Source organism: Tachyglossus aculeatus, chromosome 23 (assembly GCF_015852505.1).
Source record: "Tachyglossus aculeatus isolate mTacAcu1 chromosome 23, mTacAcu1.pri, whole genome shotgun sequence".
Classification (NCBI taxonomy): domain Eukaryota; kingdom Metazoa; phylum Chordata; class Mammalia; order Monotremata; family Tachyglossidae; genus Tachyglossus; species Tachyglossus aculeatus.
In genome coordinates this window covers 32016018-32036549 of record NC_052088.1, presented here as the reverse complement: position 1 = coordinate 32036549, position 20532 = coordinate 32016018, and the positions used below count along the sequence as shown (strand labels likewise).

General features: G+C 44.9%; 1 protein-coding gene across 1 annotated transcript in view; it reads left to right on the top strand.

The window, feature by feature from the left end:
• Nucleotides 1-20532, top strand: part of MTREX (Mtr4 exosome RNA helicase) — a 107152-nt gene that overhangs the window by 8046 nt on the left and 78574 nt on the right. Inside the window, exons 3-11 of the mRNA XM_038765444.1 lie at nucleotides 1470-1536; nucleotides 3426-3488; nucleotides 8142-8254; nucleotides 10785-10959; nucleotides 12716-12806; nucleotides 14559-14683; nucleotides 15969-16067; nucleotides 19186-19288; nucleotides 19458-19589. Coding sequence (XP_038621372.1) covers nucleotides 1470-1536; nucleotides 3426-3488; nucleotides 8142-8254; nucleotides 10785-10959; nucleotides 12716-12806; nucleotides 14559-14683; nucleotides 15969-16067; nucleotides 19186-19288; nucleotides 19458-19589 — 968 coding nt within the window. The remainder of the gene's footprint in view (nucleotides 1-1469; nucleotides 1537-3425; nucleotides 3489-8141; nucleotides 8255-10784; nucleotides 10960-12715; nucleotides 12807-14558; nucleotides 14684-15968; nucleotides 16068-19185; nucleotides 19289-19457; nucleotides 19590-20532) is intronic.

The window sequence follows — 20532 nt, the reverse complement described above, 5'->3', positions numbered from 1 at the left end:
TTGGGAAGTCCAAGTTGGCAACATATACAGTCCCTACCCAACAGTGGGCTCACAGTCTAAAAGGGGAACAGACCACCCCTCTCCCCCACCTTCAAAGCCCTATCTCCCGTAATAAGTCTTTCTTGACTAATGGCTCTTCCCCCCCACCGTATTTTTCTTCCATTCTACATCACTTGTGCACTTGAGCCTTACTCCTTTTAATCACTGTGGTACTCCCCTCCCCCCTCCCTCCACAGCACTTATGTACACTTCCCTTACCGTTGATTTATTTTCGTGCCGTAGATTGGAAGCTCCTCGGACAGGGATATGTCCTATCGTACTCTTCCAAGTCGGTAGTAATAATAATAATAATGATGACATTTGTTAAGTGCTTACTATGTGTGAAGCACTGTTCTAAGCACTGGGGTAGATACAGGGTGATCAGGTTGTCCCACATGGGGCTCACAGTCTTCATCTCCATTTTACAGATGAGGTAACTGAGGTTCAGAGAAGTTAAGTGACTTACCTAAGATCACACAGCAGGCACGTGGCAGAGCCGGAATTAGAACCCACGACCTCTGACTCCCAAGCCTGTGCTCTTTACACAGAGCCAAGCTGCTTCCCTAAGCTTCGCACAGTTAGGCTCAGTAGATATCGTTGATTGACTTTTAGTTCAGTCTTTGGTGTTTATTGATGCAGAAGAACTGTTAGGTGCTTGGGAAATTACAGCAGAAGCAAGACATGAGTTTCCTGCCCTGAAGGAGCTTCCTAGCTAATAATAATTTTGGTATTTGTTAAGCTTATGCTGCGGGCCAACACTGGACTAGGCACTTGGGTAGATACATTATAAACAGATTCCATCAATCAGTGGTATGTTTTGAACGCTTATTATGTGCAGAGCACTGTATTAAGCACTTGGGAGAGTAAAGTAAGAAGCAGTATGGCCTAATGATGAGCACGGGCTTGGGAGTTAGAGAACATGGTTCTAATCCCGGGTCTGCCACTCGTCTGCTGTGTGACCTTGGGCGAGGCACTTAACTTCTTTATGCCTCAGTTTCCTCATCTGTAAAATGGGGGCTAAAATTTTAAGCCCCATGCGGGACAGGGACTGTGTCCAATCCGATTACCTTGTATCAGATACCAGCACTTAGAACAGTGCTTTGCCCATAGTAAGCGCTTAACAAATATCATAATTATTGATAACTATTAAAATATAACAGAATTAGCAAGAGACATTCCCTGCCCATAACGAGCTTACAGTTAGAGGACAAAGTCCCTGTCCCACATGAGGTTCAGCCTGAATGGAAGGGAGAATGGGTATTTCCATTTTACTGATGAGGAAACCGAGGCCCAGGAAAGTCAAGTAAGTTGCCAGTGTCACCCAAAAGGCAAGCGGCAGAGCACCCTTGAAAAGGAATGGAAGAAAGTTATTTAAGAAAACAATTATATTGAATTTTTAAATCAGTTGAATGACTCTTTAAAAAATTTAGCTTGACAGACTTGATGCCTCGAGTCAAGGTTCAATCAGTTGAAACCGTTGAAGGCTGTACACATGAGGTAAGTGTACAAAGTCTACAGTACTTTTGTGTTAGTGGCTTTTTCTTGTAGTCTCTCTGGGTGCCAGAAATGGTATCCTTCACTCTCCTTAGGTAGTAAGTACTCCTTGTTGGGTTTTCATTTTGATTTTGTGCCCTTGGTGGCACAGAACTGGCTTTTTCTTGTAGTTTCTCTTTGTGCCAGAAATGGTATCCTTCACTCTCCTTAGGTAGTAAGTACTCCTTGTTGGGTTTTCATTTTGATTTTGTGCCCTTGGTCCTGGGAATTGGGGCATCTGGGTTCCCGACCCAGTTATGCCTGTGGAGACCACGCCATCGGGTGTGATGGCTTCTGACCAAAGAACCACCTAGGGCATTTTATGAGGCGGAAAGACTGGTAGGAATTCTGGAAAATAACTGGCTAACGGGAATGCTGAAGCCCACAGTGGCAACCGTGACCAGGGCTTGCCCTGTCACAGACCTGCGAAACAGCATCGGCATGACATGGGGCTCACTAGGGCCATAAATGGGTTTCATGTGTACACTCTGTGTATGTTCTCCTGGGTGGCACTTCTGCCTGGCCTATTTACTCACTGTACTCTGGGCTGGAGCGGGCACGTGGCCCATAAGAACAAAAGCACCCGAGATCTCACCCAGTTCTTCCCCATGGACTCTTGGACCCAAACCGTCGGGACTGAGGCCCGTCCGCTGCTTCCCCTGGGATGATCCATCTCGTCTGGTGCAAGATGGAGGACAAAAGCGATTTAAAATAGTTGTATCACGGGATGTGGAGAGAAGGGGAACAACAAAGAATCTGGAATAAAACATCTGGAAGTCAGTCAGTACATTCTTCAGATCAGTGGACGAACCTATGTGTCTCAGAGCCTACCTGTATTAGAGGAGGAGGCAGTTACTCTCAGAGATAGAGATAGAAGCGATTACAGATAGGGTGGTGTGGGAGAGAGAGAGAAAGAATGAATGAATATATATATCTAATATATAATATCTATATATATCTGTATATATATATAGAGAGAGAGAGATAAGCTAATCAGATTGGATGCAGTCCCTGTCCCACATGGGGCTCACAATCTGAATCTCCATTTGACAGAGGAGATAACTGAGGCCCAGAGAAATAAAGTGATTTGTCCAAGGTCACACAGCAGGCAAGTGGCGGAGCCAGAATTAGAACCCAGGTCCTTCTGACTCCCAGGACTATGCAGTATCCACTAGGCCATGCTGCTTCTCTAAGCCACTGTGGCCCATTTCCATCTGGTTGATCTCTTCCAGCTCTTAGTGTGATGCTGTGCGCACACTAAGCACTTAAATCAATACTATCACTGTTGTAATGAAGATTGGAACCTGGGCAAGGCAACCCAAAGAGCCCTGGTGTGGGACATCACAGATAATTTGTGAGTCTTGGGGACAACAGGCAAAAACTGGGATGCCAGTGGGATCTAATGTGGAAGAGAGGGTATAAGAGATCTTTTTTGGGAAAATCAATCATTTTCGTTGTAAATGAAAAATTCAAAATTGTGTGTGGGCGATAGACACATACATACACACGCTCAAAATAAAAAGGAATATTGGACAGTAGCTATATTCTAATTTCAGTTATTGTAGTTGAAATGCCACAAGTGAACGTGCTGATTCCTTGGGAAAGTTTCAGGGAGTTTTCACAGTGGCTCTGACTCCACAGGTGGATTTATGCCTGTCTCCCGGTTTGTCGTCTTTTCACTGGTCCATAATGGGATGGGGTGGCCATAAGGATGGTGAGGAGCTTGTTTTACAAAAGGGCTTGTGTTTTTATTAAAGTGGATGAAAACCTTTTAAAAGGTCTGGTTTTCTCTGAGCAAATGGACTCTCTGAAAGAGTTGTAAAAGGCTTCTTTCTGTTTATTCCTTTGGCCAGGTTGCCCTTCCTGCAGATGAAGATTATGTAGCCCTGAAGCCAAGAGTTGGAAAAGCTGCAAAGGTCTGTGTGATGAATCATTGCTTGGAAGCGATTGTATTTCTCATCTGGCATAGTTTGCAAAGATGGGTCGTCTGGATAGTCATCAAGGAAACTGATTTTCCAGAGACTTGTCGTGTAGAATGAACTGTTAGGTGCTGTTTCTCCTCTAGTATACATAATAATAGTAATGATAATTATGGTATTCAAGTGCTTACTACGTGTCAAGTATTGGTTTAAGCACTGGGGTAGATACAAGCTAATCAGGTTGGACACAGTTCCGTCCCACTTGGGGCTCACATTCTTAATCCCCATTTTCCAGATGAGGTTAACTGAGGCACGGAGAAGTGAAGTGACTTGCCCAAGGTCACACAGCCTACAGGTGTCGGAGCTGGGGTTAGAACCCAGGTCCTTTAAACTTCCAAGCCCGTTCTCTGTCCACTAGGCCACACTGCTTCTCTCAAAGGTCAGCAGTGCCAGCTTTTCATTTTGAACATGTGGGTGAACTTGGGGTGGCTTGTAAAGGGGCAGGGCTTGCAGGCATCACTAGAAAGGGAGGAGAAGAGGAAGGGAAACATTGTCACCCTCCCTGCCATCTAGATGTCACAGCGACGGGCCACTCTATCTTTTGACCTCACTGGGGTCAGACAAGTGACTTCTCTTAGCCCTGGGCCTTGGAGCTTCAGGGTCGTGGCAACCCAGGAGGATTAGAAGGGATACAAGAGTTGACGTTTCTTCAAGCTGTGCCTACCTACCAGGCTTGCCTAAAAAGCTGTGGTATTTACTGAATGCTAATCAATCAGAGGTATTTGCTGAGCAGCTTACTGTGTGCAGAGCGCTACTAAGGACTTAGGAGAACACAGTCAGTGGAGTTCCCGACTTGCTTGCTCACAACAAACTTTGTCAGTCACTCAGTTGTATTTATAGAGCTCTTGCCCTGTGCAGAGCACTGTACTAAGCAGCGTGGCTCAGAAGCAGCGTGGCTCAGTGGAAAGAGCACGGGCTTTGGAGTCAGAGGTCGTGGGTTCAAATCCCGGCTCTGCCACTTAGCTGTGCGACTTTGGGCAAGTCACTTAACTCCTCTGGGCCTCAGTTCCCTCATCTGTAAAATGGGGGTGAAGGCTGTGAGTCTCACGTGGGACAACCTGATTACCTTGTATCTACCCCAGCGCTTAGAACAGTGCCTTGCACATAGTAAGCGCTTAACAAATACCAACGTTATTATTAAGCGCTTGGGAGAGTGCAATATAACAATATAATAGGCGTGTTCCCAGCCCACAATGACCTTACAGTCTAGACTGTGGACAGAGAGCATGTCTACCAATTCTGTTGTCGTCTCGCAAGCGCTTAGTACCGTGTTCTGTACACAGTAAGTGCCGTTGATTGATTGGTGTAGCCTCCTTCCTCCCCGCCCAGCCAGTGCCGTAGGGACAACGGGCTCCCTCGCCCCCACAGCGTTGGCGCTCCTGGGAGAAGGGAGCCGGGATCTGGTTGGGTCGTTTCTTGGAGACAGTGGTGGCTGCCTGTCTGTCCCTCGGTCTCCAACTGTTCTTTCTCAGGGGATGTTACTAACCCATAATCAGTCACTGGTATTTATTGAGCCCTTACTATGTGCAGAGCGCTGTACTAAGCACTTGAGAGAGTACAACACTACAGAATTAGCAGGCCCATGCCCTGCCCCTAAGCTTACTTTCCCAAGCACTTAGTGTCAGTCAGTCAGTCAATCACATTTATTGAGCGCTTACTGTGTGCAGAGCACTGTACTAAGCGCTTGGGAAGTACAAGTTGGCAACGTATAGAGACGGTTCCTACCCAACAGTGGGCTCACCGACTAGAAGGGGGAGACAGAGAACAAAACATATTAACAAAATAAAATAGAACAAATGTGTACGAATAAAATGAATAGAGTAATAAATACGTACAAACATATATACAGGTGCTGTGGGGAGGGGAAGGAGGTAAGGTGGGGGGGATGGGGAGGAGGGAGAATTGTTGTCTGTCAATCAATCAGTCATATTTCTTGAGCGCTTACTGTGTGCAGAGTGCAGTGCCCTGCAGATAGTAAGCGTTCAGTAACTACCATTGATTGATCAAAGTATTTTGTGGTACAAGATTTTACAGGTAATTCATTGCTGCTCACGCAAACAATGGGCTTGGAGTTTTTTTAATTAAAGGTTCACTTGCCTAGAACGATTTTAAAGTATCTCCACTTTCCATCTTTTCTTATCACCCTCAAACAGTATTCTGGAGTGCTTACTACATACAGAGCACTGTACTGAGCACTTGGGAGAGTATAATACATCGCCCACAGACTGCCTGCCTTTTTCCCTTTTAACCCATTCTCTCCCTTCTAGCCAGTATACACACCACCTCTCCTCAGAGGCATTTGTTCATTCATTCATTGTCGTATTTATTGAGCGCTTACTGTGTGCAATGCACTGAACTAAGCGCTTAGGAGAGCACACTATGACAACAAGCAGACACATTCCAGCCCACCACGAGCTCGTAGTCTAGAGGGGGGAGACAGACATGAAATAAATCAATAGATAAATAAATTACAGATTTATGCATATGTGCTGTGGGAATGGGAGGGAGGATGAATGAAGGAGCACGTAAGAGTGGTGCAGAAGGGAGTAGGAGAGGAGAAGAGGGCTTAGTCAGGGAAGGCTTCTTGGAGGAGATGGGCCTTCAATATAAGGGTTTGAAATGGGGGAGAGTAATATGTCGATCTGCTCATCATGAGCAGTGGCTGTGACGGGAAGCTGCAGTGTAGTAAATGGCGGCAGAGAGAAGTCTATGCTCATCTCGTGGCCAGTTCGTGCTGGGAAGCGTCGATCTCACTGAATAACCTCCAATACTGGATCTTTTTGAAGTAGCTTAGGGTATGCAGCATGATTTCAAGCGCTTAGTACAGTGCTCTGCACATAGTAAGCGCTCAATAAATACGATTGATGATGATAAACTGTGAGCCCGTTGTTGGGTAGGGACCATCTTTATATGTTTCCGACTTGTACTCACCTCCTCAGACTTGCCTTCCCAGGCTGAGCCCCCTTTTTTCTTTCCTCCTCCCCATCCCCCCCACCCTACCTCCTTCCCCTCCCCACACCACCTGTATATATGTTTGTACAGATTTATTACTCTATTTTACTTGTACATATTTACTATTCTATTTATTTTGTTAATGATGTGCATCCAGCTTTATTTTTATTTATTCTGATGATCTGACACCTGTCCATATGTTTTGTTCTGTTGTCTGTCTCCCCCTTCTAGACTGTGAGCCTGTTGTTGGGTAGGGACCATCTCTATAGGTTTCCAACTTGTACTTCCCAAGTGCTTAGTACAGTGCTGTGCACACAGTAACCGCTCAATAAATAGGATTGAATGAATGAATGAATGAATTGTACTTCCCAAGTGCTTAGTACAGTGCTCTGCACACAGTAAGCGCTCAGTAAATGCGATTGACTAATAATAATCATCACGGTATTTGTTAGGCAGTGGTATTTATTGAGTGCTCACTATCAGCAGAGCATTTTGCTAAGCGCTTGATAAGGGTGCCATGCAACAGAATTAGCAGTCATGTTCACTGTTAAGCACTTACTATGTGCCGAGCACTGTACTAAGTGCTGGGGTAGGTACAGGATAATCAGTTTGGGCACAGGCCCTGTCCCACATGGAGCTCACAGTCTAAGTAGAAGGGAGGAGGAGCACTTTGGGGGTGCGTTTGGGTGGGGATAGAACAGTGCTTAGCACATAGTAAGCGCTTAACAAATGCAATTATTATTATTATTATTATTATTATGTCCCAAGCTAGCTCACTGTGGAACTTTCAGAAATGGATCTGCTTCCTTTCTGAAGTTATTTATTTTTTTTTAGTTACTCGGCACATACGGTTTTCCCACTTTAGGCACCCCTAAAGTGATCAAGAGCTAAGTTTCTAGGAACCTGATGGAAGTGTACTGGCCATATATCCACCCTAGTACAGTGCCTGGCATAGTGTAAGGGCTTAACAGATGCCATTTTTGGAAAAAAGCTTCTGAAGGTCCTAGATCATCCAAGCTATAGTTTGAGTGGCTCATGGACGACTGGTGACTTGGCATTTCTAAGTTTTTCCGGTAAGTTTCTCTACATGTTGGCTTGCTATATAGTCTTATTTGTCCAGTGATTGTTTCCATGGGCTCCACACCGTTCATTCAGTCGTATTTATTGAGCGCTGACTGTGTGCCAAGAACTGTGCTAAGCGCTTGGGAGAGTACAGTGCAACAACAAATAGACACATTTCCTGCCCACAACAAGCTCAGAGTCTAAAGGGGGAATTAAAACGTACACTGCGTAGAAATCTTACATTTTCAAAAGGCTCCTATGCAGTGTTTTAATTGTGGTGTGTTTATCAGCTTAATTTCAAAGACCACAAAAGATTTTCAAGCTCGTTCTAAGCCTCTGCCTCATATTTTAGATTAGGCAAATGTCAGGTTTTTTTGGTTTGCCTACTCTGGAGAAACTGATTCGTGCCAAATGTCACATAGTAGACATAAGTGGAATCTTCTGAGTGAATCTTGGGAAAGAATTAAGATTATTCAAAAGGTTTAATCGGTCGTAATTTTAGAAGTTCAAGCCAACAAGCAGGATTTGTTACTCAATAAAGAAATGTATTTTGATGCACGTATTTTGTCTTTTCAGGAATATCCATTCATCCTTGATGCTTTCCAGAGAGAAGCCATTCAGTGTGTAGATAACAATCAATCCGTTTTAGTGTCTGCTCATACATCAGCTGGGAAAACCGTGTGTGCCGAGTGAGTAACTAAAAAATAAATATATAAATAACTTCAGAAAGGAAGCGGATCCGTTCCTGAAAGTCCAACGTTGAGCTAGCTTGGGACATCCCCACCCAAATGTACCCCCAGAATGTGGGTTCGAGGGGAGATCCCGGAGTCTGGTTGTACCATAGGCCAGACTTTGAAATCCAGGCATGCTGTGGCTTCCTTAGAGGCTCATAGTGTGCCCTCTCCTGCCTCACCCCTTCTTCTTCCACCTTTCCTAATCTGAAAATGCAGTTGTGGTGAGGGCTAAAACCAACCTCTTACCCAGACAGAAGCCTGAAATCACCATTTACTGGTGCATTTGCCGTGTATTCAGCATTTGGCTGAACATCGCGATCCTTAGTTGTCAACATTTAGAAGGAAAAATCTAAAAGATTTATTCCATTACATTCTTATTTTCCGTGCTTTAAAGGCTTTTTGAGTGCCTATGAGTCGTCTGTTGAGTCAAGGGAGCGTGAAGATTTCTGCAGTGGTAACAGTGGAAGTCAGAACATGCTACTAATCCATTGCAACCACTTATTGAATTTCCCAGGATAGCCCACTATTCCAACATGTACTTTGTAGATTGTTTTTGCACAGAGGGCTCCAAATTGAAACCGCTGGAAGCCTTAAAGTTTTGTCATGTAATCAAGTTACGAATTAAATGCTTGGAAATTGGCCTCCGAGTCCACCATGACTCTTTAGTCCTCTTTCCAGTTCTTATTCTGGAGACGTTTTACTTGCCCAGCACGTGACAAGGAACACCCTTTTGCAAAGGAATGGTCTTTACAGTTTGCATGATGAGGCAAACTTCCCCACCCAGTGGTGTTTATTGAGCGCTTGGAAGAATACGGTAGGAATAAAAAGCACAATCCTTCTCTGGACGGAATTTACAATAGAGCAGAGAGACAGACCCAAAATTACTGTTAGGAAAAAGAGAATAGAAAGATCGGTGAGGAATTTGCATTCAGCAAGCGCTCAATAAATAAAATTGGTCGATTGAAAGTTTTCGAACTGAGGAAAGCTTGACCAGCCAAGCTTGCGGATTTCTCAGCCTTTAGGCTGAAATCTTCCAAGTTCAGTAGAACCACCAGGTGCCCGGGCATTTGTTACTTTTAAATTTTTTTTAAATCTTAGTGGTTTAGAAATGGGCAGAGAAGATATTTTTTAGGGCTCTGATGATTGAAGCTCATAAGGAAAACACTTTAGGAAGGAAATGGAAAATGATGAGCGTAAAAGGAAGAATATAAACTCGTGTATAGAAACATCTAAAATTGGTATTAGAGTAGGGTGGAACTGGCTACTCTATAAATGAAGGGCTTTCCAGTTTCCTGCCTCTCATTCCAGGACTAGACGTGTCTTTAAAGCAGACAGGGCAATCCAGAGGGGTTGGGTGCGTCCCTATTTTGGACAGCCAATTCCTGGATTCCAGACTGGCGCCAGCTTACTCGTCCATCTAATTACTTCAAAAAGCGTTTTTTTTTTTTTTATGGTATTTAAGTGCTTACTCTGTGCCAGGCACTGACTAAGTGCTGGAGTAGATACAAGCTAATCAGGTTGGTCCCAGTCCATGTCCCACATGGGACTCAGGTCTCAATCCTCCTTTTAGAGACGAGGTAGTTGAGGTACAGAGAAGTTAAAGGGGCTTCCCCAAGGTCACACAGCAGACAAGTGGCGGAGCTGGGATTAGAACTCAGGTCCTTTCAGGCCTGTGCTCTTTCCACTAGGCCACACCGCTTCTTGGTACCTAATATTTATGCTGGACATCCTGTGATGCTGCTCATTTATATGGTGCCAGGCTGGCTTCGTTCCCCTTTGAAACATTTCTCCCTTCCCCAGTATGCAAATAGCCTAGGTTGGGCTTGACACTTTAACTAAGTGCTTCTTAAAATCAGTAAATTAGTGGTATCAGTCAGTCAGAGAAGCAGCGAGGCTCAGTGGAAAGATCACGGGCTTGGGAGTCATAGGTCATGGGTTCTAATCCTTACCCCGCCACTTGTCAGCTGTATGACTTCGGGCGAGTCACTTAACTTCTCTGGGCCTCAGTTACCTGATCTGTAAAATGGGGATTAAGACCGAGCCCCACGTGGGACAACCCTGATCACCTCGTATCCACCCCAGAGCTTAGAACAGTGCTTTGCACATAGTAAGCACTTAACAAATGCCATTATTATTATTGTTTCTTTTTAATGAGCACTTATTGTATACGGAGCACTGAACTAAGCACTTGGGAGAGTACACTAGAGAAAGGGTTGGCACGTTCCCTACCTACAGGGAGCTAACAATCTAGAGGAGGAGAGGTAAGTGTCCTGTAAGTGTGCCCAAACCCATGACCTTGGCATGATTGGCAAGGTCCTCCAGACTGTAAGTGCACTGTAGGAAGGGAGCGTGTCTATACAGTGTACTGTCCCGAGTGCTTAGTATAGTGCTCTGCACACATTACGCACTCGATTAAATACCACTGATGGATACTGCGCTCCGACCATCCGAGGTAACCGGCCTCTGTCAAATTTTGCATTCCTAGGTATGCCATTGCCTTGGCTCTGAGAGAAAAACAGCGGGTGATATTCACCAGTCCGATTAAAGCCCTGAGTAACCAGAAATACCGGGAGATGTATGAAGAATTTCAAGACGTGGGCTTAATGACGGGTGATGTCACTATCAATCCTACGGCTTCGTGTCTTGTTATGACTACAGAGGTAAAGTACAAGGGTCTTCAAATTTTTTTTTTTCCAGTTTGACTGTTTTATGGTAGTTGTTAAGCTGATACTATATACCAGGCACTGAACCGAGTGCTGGGGTAGATTTGAGGTTATCAGATTGGACACGGTCCCACATGGGGCGCACAGTATTAATCCCCATTTTACAGATGAGGGAACTGAGGCAGAGGGAAGTGAAGTGACTTCATTCATTCATATAAGTAAATTAATTCTTAATGAATGGCTGAAGCAGAGGGAAGTGAAGTGACTTGCCCAAGGTCATACGGCAGCCCAGCGATGGAGCCGTTGAAGTAGTTCATGTTCTATCGTACGTGGGGCTTCATCATTTGAAGGTCGAAGGTGGTAGGTTTAAAACAAAGCAGAAATCATCATCATCATCATCAATCGTATTTATTGAGCGCTTACTATGTGCAGAGCACTGTACTAAGCGCATGGGAAGTACAAATTGGCAACAATTGAAAACAGAAATGTTTTCACTTAAACGAGTGGTAAACATCTGGGGCTTGTTACTGCCATGTGGTCAGAAAATAACAAAAGCTTCCAAAATGATGGGTCAGAAAATAACAAAAGCTTCCAAAATGATGGCTAAATTCCTGGACGAGAGGGCCATAGAGAGTTTAGGAAGTTGGAAGGATTGGATGGTACATCTGTAACTGAGCTCAGAGGTCGAGAAAAACAACTCATTTTATTTCTCCAAGCAGAAAAGCTTTCAGTCACCGTTTAATCAGAGTGGCATTTCTTCATCTACAGCGAAAAACGGTTTGAAAATGCATTTGAACCTTCCTGATCTCGGTGACTTTTGTGGAAGGGAGTAGAGAAAAAACTGGCCTGAAATTTGCCTTGTTCCCAATCTTTAATGAGAAAGAAAAGGATGGAATTATCACTGCCTTCCAGTGGTATCTCCTGTCACGTATTTATGACATTCTTTTAAATGCTATTAAATTAATCAATCAATCAATCAATCGTATTTATTGAGCGCTTACTATGTGCAGAGCACTGTACTAAGCGCTTGGGAAGTACAAATTGGCAACACATAGAGACAGTCCCTACCCAACAGTGGGCTCACAGTCTAAAAGGGGGAGACAGAGAACAGAACCAAACGTACCAACAAAATAAAATAGGATAGAAATTACAGTGTCAACTGTTGTTTTGAAGCTTTAGTGGTTTGTTTATCTTTTCCAAGAGGTTTTTATGTCATCTGAGAGGTGACAAGGAGGGAGGAAATCCTTTAAATTTTTAATTTCTTTCCTGGAGGTGATGTCTGAGTGGACCCTGGCTGTTTTGATAAATAAATTGTGGTACTCGTTAAGCGGCTACTAAGAACTGGGGTGGTTACAAGCAAATGGGGTTGGACACGGAAGCTTAACGTGGGGCTCGCGGCCTCAACGCCCGTTTTACAGATGAGGGAACTGAGGCCCAGAGAATTGAAGTGACTTGCCCAACATCACATAGCAGGCAAGTGGCAGAGCTGGGCTGAGAATCCAGGTCCTTCTGACTCTCAGGCCTGTGCTCTATCCACTAGGCCTCCATGCTGGATCTCCTGATGCAAATTAAAACTTAATATACTGTCAAAGTAACTTAAATTGTCCCTGAGGTTGGGGGGAAGTGATGGGGTGAAAACCCCCGGATGGGTCCAATAAACCCAATGCTGGCAGCGGGGGAGATTAAAGATTTTTCACACAGTCAACTCTTAGGCGCCTCAATGAAATCACCTTCTTATTTCGGTTTTCCTTAGATATTGAGAAGCATGTTGTACCGAGGTTCCGAGGTTATGAGAGAAGTTGCTTGGGTTATATTTGATGAAATCCATTACATGAGAGATTCAGGTAATGTTCATTCGTTCATTCAATCATATTTATTGAGCGCTCACTGTGTGCAGAGCACTGTACTAAGCACTTGGGAAGTACAGGTCCAATAATCCACCCTTCTTATGATAGTGTAAGAGTTCGAGCAAATTTTTTCTTTTTTTTAATTTTTCTTTTGTGATGGCTTTGTGGTGGTTTTTCTTGTCGGTCAAACCTTATCATGTTTTTGAAACATTAAAGCAAGTTAAATTTTAAATGAATCCAAATGAGCTAGCGGCTTGACCTGTTACTAATATATTTTGTGCCCGTAAACAATGGAATGCATAATTTGGAGTGAAATTAGTTTTTAGCAGTGGTCAAGTGAGAGCAAACTTTCAAACTCTTTTCATTTAAATGGAGGATGCAGTGAAAATGACTTGAATTATGGCAAAGCAATTACTGTGGTTGCCTAATATGGATTTAGCATTGTTTTTTTATTATCTGGTTGCCAGAGAATTCTTAAATATGAAAGTATCTGTTAGCCTGTGATTATTTGATGAATTCTCCTTTACATTCATTAATTTATTCAATTGTATTTGAATGCTTATTGTGTGCAGAGCACTGTACTAAGCGCTTGGAAAGTACAAGCCGGCAACATATAGAGACGGTCCCTACCCAACAACGGGCTTACAGTCTAGATGCCATTAAGTTGTTATTTCATGTTATTGGCCAGGCCCAGTTTTTAAAAAATGCAGATTGTCAGACTAATCTCTTCCTGTAAGGGAAATGATGGCATTTTTTTGGTTCACAGCATGCCATTAATGTGACAAAAACCACATTGCTGACTTTTAAAATGAACGTTTATCCTTTTTCGTATTTTGCACCCCATTGATGTGAAACCGCTTTCATCTGTAAGAGACGATTCATCTTTGTCTTTCTAATGGAAAATATTCCATTGCCCAAAGAAGCTAGGAATATTCAGCTCTAAAGAACGTACTTCTTAATTAAACAAAAAAATTCAACCAACCTGTTTTTGATGCTGCCTGGGTCTCTGTTGTAAAATTGTTCTGCAGACATCTCGTCTCTCCTCAGAATCTTCCAGTGGTTGTCCATCTATCTCCACATCAAACAGAAACTCCTAACCATCCGCTTCAATCCACTCTCTTTCCTCCTCCCCCACTACCACCCAGCCTGCACACTTTATTCCTGTAACACCACCACTTACTGAACGTCAGCCTCATCTCTCTCGCCGTGGACCCCCTTGTTCATGCTTTCCCCCTCTTCGTATCTGACAGATCCCCACTCTAGCATCTTCAGAGCCCCGGAATGTGTCTGTTTACTGTTCCAATGTCCTCTCCCAAGTGCTTGGTAAAGTGCTGTGCACATAGTAAGCGCTCAGTCGATTCGATTGACCGCTCGAACAATCAGTGGTATGTACTCAATGCTGACCGTGTGCGTCACCCTGACCCGTTCCCTTTATTCATCCCCCCTCCCAGCCCCACAGCACTTACGTCCATATCTGTCATTTATTTATTTCCATTAATGTCCATCTCCCCTTCTAGCCTGTAAGCTCATTATGGGCAGGAAATGTGTCTGTTATATTGTTGTATTATACTCTCCCAAGTGCTTAGTACAGTGCTGTGCACACAGTAAGCACTCAATAGATACAGTTGAGTGCAGAGCACTGTATGCGCTTGGGAAAAATACAATACAGCAGAGCTGGTAGGTGTGATTTCCCCCCACCCATAAGGAGCTTAGAGTCTACAGGGTTCAGTCTGTGCTTCTCTTTTTCAGAACGTGGTGTCGTGTGGGAAGAAACGATTATTTTGCTGCCCGACAACGTCCACTATGTGTTTCTTTCTGCTACCATCCCTAACGCGCGTCAGTTTGCCGAATGGATCTGTCACCTCCATAAACAGGTATCTGTACCGGGAGGGAAGAAGTCAGGCCTTTGGGATAGGCAGAAGGCTGGGATTCCTCCGTTGAGGATGTGGCTTTTTCGGCAAGTAAGGGTCATGTCCAGTTATAATAATAATAATGGTCCTTATTAATCGTTTAGTTTGTGCCTAGCAAGGTTCTAAGCACTGAGGTAGATACAAGGTAATCAGGTCAGATACAGTCCCTGTAGCACATGGGGCTCACACTCTTAATCAAAGAGAAGCAGCGTGGCTCAATGGAAAGAGCCCGGGCTTTGGAGTCAGAGGTCATGGGTTCAAATGTCGGCTCCACCAATTGTCAGCTGTATGACTTTGGGCAAGTCACTTAGCTTCTCTGTGCCTCAGTTACCTCATCCGTAGAATGGGGATTAAAACTGTGAGCCTCCCGTGGGACAACCTGATCACCTTGCGACCTCCCCTGTGCTTAGAACAGTGCTTTGCCCATAGTAAGCGCTTAATAAATGCCATCATTATTATTATTGTTAATCATCCCCGTTTTACGGATGAGGTAACCAAGGCCCAGAGGAGTAAATCAATCAATCAATCGTATTTATTGAGCGCTTACTGTGTGCGGAGCACTGTACTAAGCGCTTGGGAAGTCCAAGTTGGCAACATATAGAGACAGTCCCTGCCCAACAGTGGGCTCACAGTCTAAAAGGGGGAGACAGAGAACAAAACCAAACATACTAACAAAGTAAAATAAATAGAATAGATATGTACAGGTAAAATAAACAAATAAATAAATAGAGTAATAAATATGTACAAACATATATACAGGTGCTGTGGGGAAGGGAAGGAGGTAAGATGGGGATGGAGAAGGGGATGAGGGGGAGAGGAAGGAAGGGGCTCAGTCTGGGAAGGCCTCCTGGAGGAGGTGAGCTCTCAGTAGGGCCGACTCGTTCAAGGTCACAGCAGACATATGGCAGAGCCAGGTTTAGAACCCAAGTCCTTCCGACTCCCAAGCCCGTACTCTGTCCACTAAGCCACGCTGCCTCTGTATGATTCCGGAGAGCCGTATGATCCTCAAGCAGAATCACCACAAAATACGGTTTTGCGATCGTGCGGTTTAAGGAAGGTCCCCTGGGTTGGAATTTGCTGTTCCTAGAGATTTAATTAGGGGCCGGGGAAGACCCAGGGCGGTGGAGTTGTCCACTCGGGGTGCGTCGTGGAAGTCTTGTTGCTCGCTGCAGGTTGGGCTCAATAAACTGATGAATGTTTGGAATTTTTAATTCTTAATAAACTAAGGAATATTTGTTTGTTTTTGCAGCCTTGCCATGTGATTTACACGGATTACCGGCCCACTCCGCTGCAGCATTATATCTTCCCAGCAGGGGGCGATGGGCTCCACCTCGTGGTGGATGAAAACGTAAGAAGGTCTTTGGCTTCCTAAATTCCTCCCGCAAGTTCTCCCCGACACCTGCTCGGTTTGGTTTTTAATCTGGCCTTGGCCCTCGATCCTCCGTTCCCGTGCCGCTCCTGAAGCTTTTCCTGGAAATGGGTGGCAGAGAGTCCGGTTCTCGAGCCATCAACCCGAGGTCAGGGGCCGTCCGGGGAGTTCCTGTCCCTCGAAATTCCACTCCCCGCCGTTTGCAAGCCCAAAGGGGTGGTTCCGGCGTGAGCAAGGAATAAGCAGGCGGAGTAAGGGATTTGGAGTTCGGAGCCGCTTCTGGGCCAACAGGGTGCGTTCTGGGATACTCCCAATCAATCAATCGATCGTATTTGTTGATTATTGAGCCCACTGCTGCCTGCCTCACTTGTTCCTGGCGAGAGGGTTGGCTGAGGTCTAGAGCCCCTGCTACCCAACCAGAGGCACCGACAGATTGGGGAGAGGGACAGGGAGGTAACAGAGACTCCTTAAACCACTCCCCCCCAAAAAAACGGCATGCCAACAGCCTGATCCCTTCTGGAGGAGTTGAATTAGCGTTAATCAATCCTTCAATCAGTGGTGTTTATTGAGCACTTATACATTCATCCATTCATTCAATCATATTTATTGAGCGCTTACCGCATGCAGAGCACTGGACTAAGCGTTGGGAAGTGCAGGTCGGCAACAGATAGAGACGGTCCCTACCCAACATCATCATCATCATCATCATCAATCGTATTTATTGAGCGCTTACTGTGTGCAGAGCACTGTACTAAGCGCTTGGGAAGTACAAGTAGGCAACATATAGAGACAGTCCCTACCCAACAGCGGGCTCACAGTCTAAAAGGGGGAGACAGAGAACAAAACCAAACATACTAACAAAATAAAATAAATAGAATAGATATGTACAAGTAAAATAGAGTAATAAATATGTACAAACATATATACATATATATATACATATACACAGTGCAGAGCACTGTACTAAGCGCTTGGGAAGTCCAAGTTGGCAACATATCATCATCATCATCATCATCAATCGTATTTATTGAGCGCTTACTGTGTGCAGAGCACTGTACTAAGCGCTTGGGAAGTCCAAGATCGGGCTCACAGTCTGGAAGGGGGAGACAGACAACAAAACAAAACATGGAGACAGGGGCCAAAATCGTCAGAACAAATAGAATCATAGCTGTTTGCACATCATTAGCAAAATAAGTAGAATGGTAAATATGTACAGGTAAAATGAATACAGTAATAAATCTGTACAAACATATATACAGGTGTTGTGGGGAGGGGAAGGAGGTAGGGCGGGGGAATGGGGAGGGGGAGAGGAAAAAGGGGGTTCAGTCCGGGAAGGCCTCTTGGAGGATTGTTTGACTCAGAAATGTCAACCCATTGGGGTGCCCTGAAGAAGGCCCACGGGTTTGTCTCAGAATTGCGGACTGTCTGCCGCTTAAAATCCCAACATCCTTTTAGGGTCATGTCCTGTCTGACAGACAGGCACTAGTCACCAAGGCCCCATTGCCAGACCTGCTGGGCTCCTTTTTCTAATGTTTTAGAAGATACGTCCAAGCAACTTGTCAACTTGAATAGTAAATATGTACAACTAAAATAAATAATCTGTACAAATACGTACAAGTGCTGTGGGGAGGGGAAGGAGGAGAGGATGTGTGCAGAGCGCTGAGTTAAGCGTCTGGGAAAGTGCAGTAGAACAGGGTTGGCATGATGGCGTGTTCCCTGACCTCAGTTACCCCACAGTCGAGAGGAGGAGACAGACAATAATATAAATCGATAAATCACGGATATGTACATAACTGCCGAGGGAAGGGCGAGTGAAAGCAGCAAGGGCGAGGTATACTTTCTTCACTGGATACGCCTAGAATTTTTTTTTTTAGATTGAGGGGCACCAACCCCTCATTTTGAGCATGAGAACAAAGCGGGGGATGGAATTTTGAGCGGGTGGGGATCTGAGGGGACAAGGAAGGAAGATGTGGAAGCGAAGCAGGAGGAGGGAGAGAGACAGGAAGAGGATGCAAAAAGTGCCTTCCCTACTGCTCCTCAGGGCTGTTTGTGAGTGGCTCCTTCACCTCCACCTGGAGCCATCCGTCCGCTTGCCTCACCCCCGTCCAGTCAAATCCGTGGTATTTATTAAGCGCTTATTCATTCAGTCGTGTTTATCATGCGCTTTCTGTGCACAGAGCAGTGTACTAAGCGGTTGGGACAGCAGAGCTGTACTAAGCAGAGTTGATGGACACGTTCCCTGCTCCCACCCACGAGGGATTCCCGCTTGGCCCCTGTTCCGCCTCGCTCATCCCGCGAGGATCCCCGTGCCTGTCCGGGATACTTAAAGAGGGTAACAGGAGAGGAGCAAAAAATTGGAGCTGTCGAAGAGCCTTGAAGCCAATGCGTTTTTTATTTTTGTTTTTAAATGATGTTTGTCAAGCAATTATTATGTGTCAAGCGCTGTTCCAAGCCCTGAGGTAGAGACAGTTTACAGGTTGGCACCGTCCCTTTCATTCATTCATTCATTCATTCATTCAGTCGTATTTATTGAGTGCTTCCTGTGTGCAGAGCACTGTACTAAGCGCTTGGAAAGTACAGTTCAGCAACAGATAGAGACAATCCCTACCCAACAACGGGCTCACAGTCTAGAAGGGGGAGACAGACCACAAAATCTGTAGACAGGTGTCAATACCATCCAAATAGATAAATAGAATTATGGATATATACACTTCAATTATACGTACATACACATGGGTCCCTGACCCGTGTGGTGTTCACGGTCTAATTAGGAAGGAGAACAGATTCCGAATCCCCATTTTTCAGATGAGGTAACTTAGGCCCAGAGAAGTGAAGTGACTTGACCAAGGTCACAAAGTAGATGAGTGGTGGAGCCGGGATGAGAACCCAGGTACTGTGACTCTCAGCCCATCCTCCTTTCACTAGGCCTTGCTGCTTCTCCATTTCCGTTTGATGTATTGAGGGAAGGAAATTGTTTACTGATTAAATGGCTTTTATCCTTTGAGGATATGAAGTATTTCTTTGCCTGTGGAAGAGCGTTTGTGAATCTTGGTCAACTTCTGAAATGAATTTCTAACATAGGTAACTTTGGTTCCAGGGTGATTTCCGAGAAGATAATTTTAATACTGCAATGCAAGTACTCAGAGATGCAGGCGACTTGGCCAAAGGAGACCAGAAAGGTCGGAAGGGAGGAACAAAAGGTATTTGAAACTTCGTTTGAAACGCTTCTACGCATATAGTCCATACAGCTCCAGTTTTTAATCACTCGGATGCTAAAAAGAGCTTGGAGATGTGCTTCATGGTAACCTAGGTGATGAAAGCTTTCAGTATTTATTAAAACTTGTAAAACAAATCTGTTTTTGTTCCCAGGACCATCAAATGTTTTCAAGATTGTGAAGATGATCATGGAAAGAAATTTCCAACCTGTAATTATCTTCAGTTTCAGTAAGAAAGACTGTGAAGCGTATGCACTTCAGATGACCAAATTAGACTTCAACACAGGTACTGAAGACATAAATCTGATTTAAACATTGAGGGTAGATAAATGGGCAGTATGGTTTTGTCCATTTCTAGGCGCTTTTGCCACTGAAGTGAACTTGAGGGTGAACATTTAAAGGGTCTTTCTTTTAGAAGAGTACAAGACGTACTTTTAAATTAGAATTGTATCGTTTACACTAATAGGGTGAAACTTCAAGGAGATGAGGTTGGGAGAGTAAAGGAAGAGAGGGAGGTGTTGGGGGGAAAGGAGGAGATAAAAAGAAGGAGGAGGTGAAGGAGGAAAGGGGAAAGGTGGAGAGAGAAGAAGGTAAGAGGGTACCTGAGATTTTCTGTTTCTCCTGTCTTCTCCCAAGTGCCTAGCTCAGTGCTTTTCAGGCCTGTTATTACTGCTCATGCAGGGGGCACAGGTTCAGTCACCCTCTTGGCTTTATCCCTGGTCCCTTTCATTCTCGACTCCGCTCTCTCGTTCACCCCCCACATCCAAACGGTCACCAAAACCTGCTGGTCTCAGCTCCGCAACATTGCCAAGATCCGCCCTTTCCTCTCCATCCAAACCGCTACCCTGCTCGCTCAAGCTCTCATCCTATCCCGTCTGGATTACTGTATCAGCCTCCTCTCTGATCTCCCATCGTCTTGTCTCTCCCCACTTCAATCCATACTTCACACTGCTGCCTGGTTTGTCTTTGTCCAGAAATGCTCTGGGCATGTTACTCCCCTCCTCACAAATCTCCAGTGGCTACCAGTCAATCTGCACATCAGGCAGAAACTCCTCACCCTGGGCTTCAAGGCTGTCCATCCCCTCGCCCCCTCCTACCTCACCTCCCTTCTCTCCTTCTCCAGCCCAGCCCGCAACCTCCGCTCCTCTGCCGCTAATCCCGTCACTGTGCCTCGTTCTCGCCTGTCCCGCTGTCGACCCGTGGCCCACGTCATCCCCTGGGCCTAGAAT